Genomic DNA, 3,658 nt, shown 5'->3' on the forward strand with positions numbered 1-3,658 from the left:
CTTAATAATCGATTAGTATTTTTTTTTTTCTATATAAACAGTGAAATACGAAATAATATACAGGGTGTCCGAAAAGTCTGGAACCATAGGCACTTCAATGAATTTTACAGAATGTGTTCCACACGCTATACTTCTAATTCGAAACAAGTTTGGATTAACATGAGGATTAACTCGACCTTCTCACGCTTTGATTGTTTTTGTTTGTTTGTTTTTTAATTTCGCGCAAAGCTACACTAGGGCTATGTGCGCTAGCCGTCCCTAATTTAGCAGTGTAAGACTAGAGGGAAGGCAGCTAGTCATCACCACTCACCGCCAACTCTTGGGCTACTATTTTACCAACGAATAGTGAGATTGAGCGTCACATTATAACGCCCCCACGGCTGAAAGAACGGTTGGTGTGACAGGGATTCGAACCCGCGACCCTCAGATTGCGAGTCGAGTGCCTTAACCACCTGGCCATGCCGGGCCTCTCATGCTTTGACAGCGCCATCATAATCAGTCACGTATCTAAAATTAAGAAAGGTTCCAAATCACCTATGGTTCCAGACTTTTCGGACATCCTGTATGAACTCTCCATTAAAAGGAATCTTTATGATATATATTGCTCTGATTCTAAGTTACACCCACTAATTTGGTAAAACTGCTTATTAGCTCTAGGAATAGTAGTTAATTAGAATTTAATTATTAATTGTAGGAGGCCTGAATGATTATCTTCCAGTAGCTGGTCATTCGCTATCTTGGACTAATGAGAAACAAACCACTCAGAATGGAAGTGTAAAAATAGCTAAAGTGTGGACACCAGAGGACCCTCGACAAAGAAATTCCAGCGACGAAGATTCTGAACATCTATTGGTTTAGACCAGTGACAGAGACTGCGTTAAAACGAGGCTGTATATTTTTTAATATTTTTTAATTCACGTACAAACCACCAGGTATACATAATCCAGTGACAAATTATTAGTCGCATATGCAAGTAACGCTTTTCTCAATGACTTTGTGCCTGTAAAATTTCAAAGATTACAACTAATAAAATACGAAAAATTCCGCGTTACGACCTAAAAACTTGAAGATTAACCTCGTGTAAATAGAAATACTATCTTGTAGCATTTTCTTTATATCTGACTATTCTAGATTAATTTGAGGGGGGGGGGATTTTTTGGCTTCAACTACTTTTTATGCGAGATATTTTTCTTATGAAATATCATTAGTCCCACAACCTACAATGTTTCGTGATGGATACTTTCAAGTAGTTGTTACTGTTATCTCCTGAGCGAACATTTTGGCTCTGGTAAAATCGTTGATTAATATGATTATTGGACGTAAAAAAAGGAGAATGAAACAATAAAATTCTCCCAAAATATATATGTATATATACCCTTTAGCAAAGACTGAATAGTATAATCTTAGTGTAATTTTCCACTACAGACTGAATGGTATAATCTTAGTGTAATTTTCCACTTAGATGCGACAAAAACGGTGTTCATGTAATGATACAAAAATAACGTTCGATTTATACTCTAGTAAAATAAAAGACAAGTGACCATGTAGCTCAAACTTTTGTCCGACGAAGAAAATATTATAAGGTTCGAGTATATAATTATTCTTAATAAATTATTCACCACAACCCTGCTAAATTATCACAGTATACCCGTGTTTTAGAATATGCGACATCTTTATAACGTTATTTAAAATAATATTTAGGTTGTGGTATATACAACAGTGGCATGGATGATGTTATCCACCACTTGTTGAACCCTTGTTTAAGTCTTTAATGTAGGCAAAGTGAAAATTAAAAACAAGGCATTTTAATTATTTATTTTATTTCACTCCTAGTGGCCAGATACTCTAAAATTGTATGTAAAATACGACCAATATATTAAGGCATTAACTTATTTCGTTATTAAACTTAACTTACTAACATATCCTGTGGTCTAATATTTTTTTTATTAAACTCAGTGCTAGGAACAAACGAAATATTTAATCTTATTCCTCGTAGCATTAAAAAACTTTACTTCGCCAAACACAAAGTGTTTTGTCCTTTAATACTTTTAAAATTTCACTAACTAAAAACTTAGATCCATCATGTAACTGAATCCCACCGATGTGTTAAATTGTAACGCACATACTCAGTCTAGAGGGAAGACATTCTTACAGTCAGTGTGTTAAAATATCAACAGTTCGAAACGATGTTTTTAGAAATTTAAGCATCAAGCGAAATATTGTATTCAACTCGGTTAAGCAGAACTGTTCGTATTGTTAAGCCACAAATTGTTGTTCAAGACCTTATATAAATTTATAATACTCACTGGATTGAACAAGATCAAGCAAAGAAAAAAAGGAACATCAGAATAATGGTGTATCGTAGAAATAATCCCGATTTTAAAGTACTTTATTAAAAAACCAGAATACGCTTATTTCACTTTTGTATTTATGTCGGTCAGTAAAAATGTACCAGCATTAAAACTATATTGAGATTCAGAATATACAGTTTGCTAATTTATTACTGGCAGGGATTTAGAAATATTTCGAAAAAACTTCTTTATAATTTTTTGCAATTTAGAAAGAGCTATTGGTCTTTGTAATTTCAAGCTCTTTTGCTACTAATATATGAACTGGTTTCACTTTTAAATAATTTCCTTAACTTTCCGGGAATATTAACATTTTCATGTTCTTGAAAGAACTATTGATTTTGCTCAGATTTGTGATGTTATCTAGTCAGTTTGTAAAGAAGGAAATATGTTAATATGATTGTAATTAGATATATGATTTATGTATACGAAATATGTTACACAAAAAAGGCATTTCCGTTACAATTAGTTAATGTTAATCACTTAATGTTCTAAGTGCTCATCAAGTAATTAAAAAAAAAGAACAACCTAAGGAGGGGAGGTATTTCAGTAAACTGAATTACAAAATCAAACGTCAGTATGCTCTCAACTATTAAATAATTATTCAGGTTTTTGATTTTAATAATTTAATTTAATTTGACCGTCGTTCTCTCGTTTGTGATTATTAAACTGTGATTTCCGGCACATGAATTAATTTAATTTTAATAAAGTTACAGGATAATGTTGATGCTAAATGTATTTAATACTTTAGTCTAATTTTTGGATTATCCCTCCAGAAGTGATATATTAAAACAATTTTATATTATCTCTGATCTGATGTAGTTGGTAATTTCGTCCAGCTTATATAGTACTGCTTGATCTAATATATATGATCAGTAATATATTAAAACAACCTAATGTTACCTCTGATCTGATGTGGTTGGTAATTTCTTCCAGCTTATATAGTATTGCTAGACCTAATATATGTGATCAGTAATATATTAAAGCAACTTTATGTTATATCTGATTTGATGTGGTTGGTCATTTCTTCCAGCTTATGTAGTACTGCTAGATCTGATATATATGATCAATAATATATTGAAGCAACTTTATGTTATCTCTCATCTGATATGGTTGGTAATTTCCTCCAGTTTATACAGTACTGCTAGATCTGATAAGCAAATGATTTATTTCCTCTAAGAATCGTCACATCACAGCATAAAAACTAATTTTATGAAATCTACTTATAGTACAATAGGATAAATAAAAAAGTTAATTTTAGACACGTTTTATGAACTCTTAACTTCCAAAACCACCCACTGTCTATGGCC

General features: G+C 32.1%; 1 protein-coding gene across 1 annotated transcript in view; it reads left to right on the forward strand.

Moving 5' to 3' along the window:
- Positions 1 to 3,368, forward strand: part of LOC106459129 (pancreas transcription factor 1 subunit alpha-like) — a 9,215-nt gene extending 5,847 nt beyond the window's left edge. Inside the window, exon 2 of the mRNA XM_013918715.2 lies at positions 695 to 3,368. Coding sequence (XP_013774169.1) covers positions 695 to 858 — 164 coding nt within the window. The 3' untranslated portion in view covers positions 859 to 3,368. The remainder of the gene's footprint in view (positions 1 to 694) is intronic.
- The last annotated feature ends 290 nt before the right edge of the window (positions 3,369 to 3,658 follow it).

This window comes from Limulus polyphemus, unplaced genomic scaffold (genome assembly GCF_000517525.1).
Source record: "Limulus polyphemus unplaced genomic scaffold, Limulus_polyphemus-2.1.2 Scaffold565, whole genome shotgun sequence".
Taxonomy (NCBI): domain Eukaryota; kingdom Metazoa; phylum Arthropoda; class Merostomata; order Xiphosura; family Limulidae; genus Limulus; species Limulus polyphemus.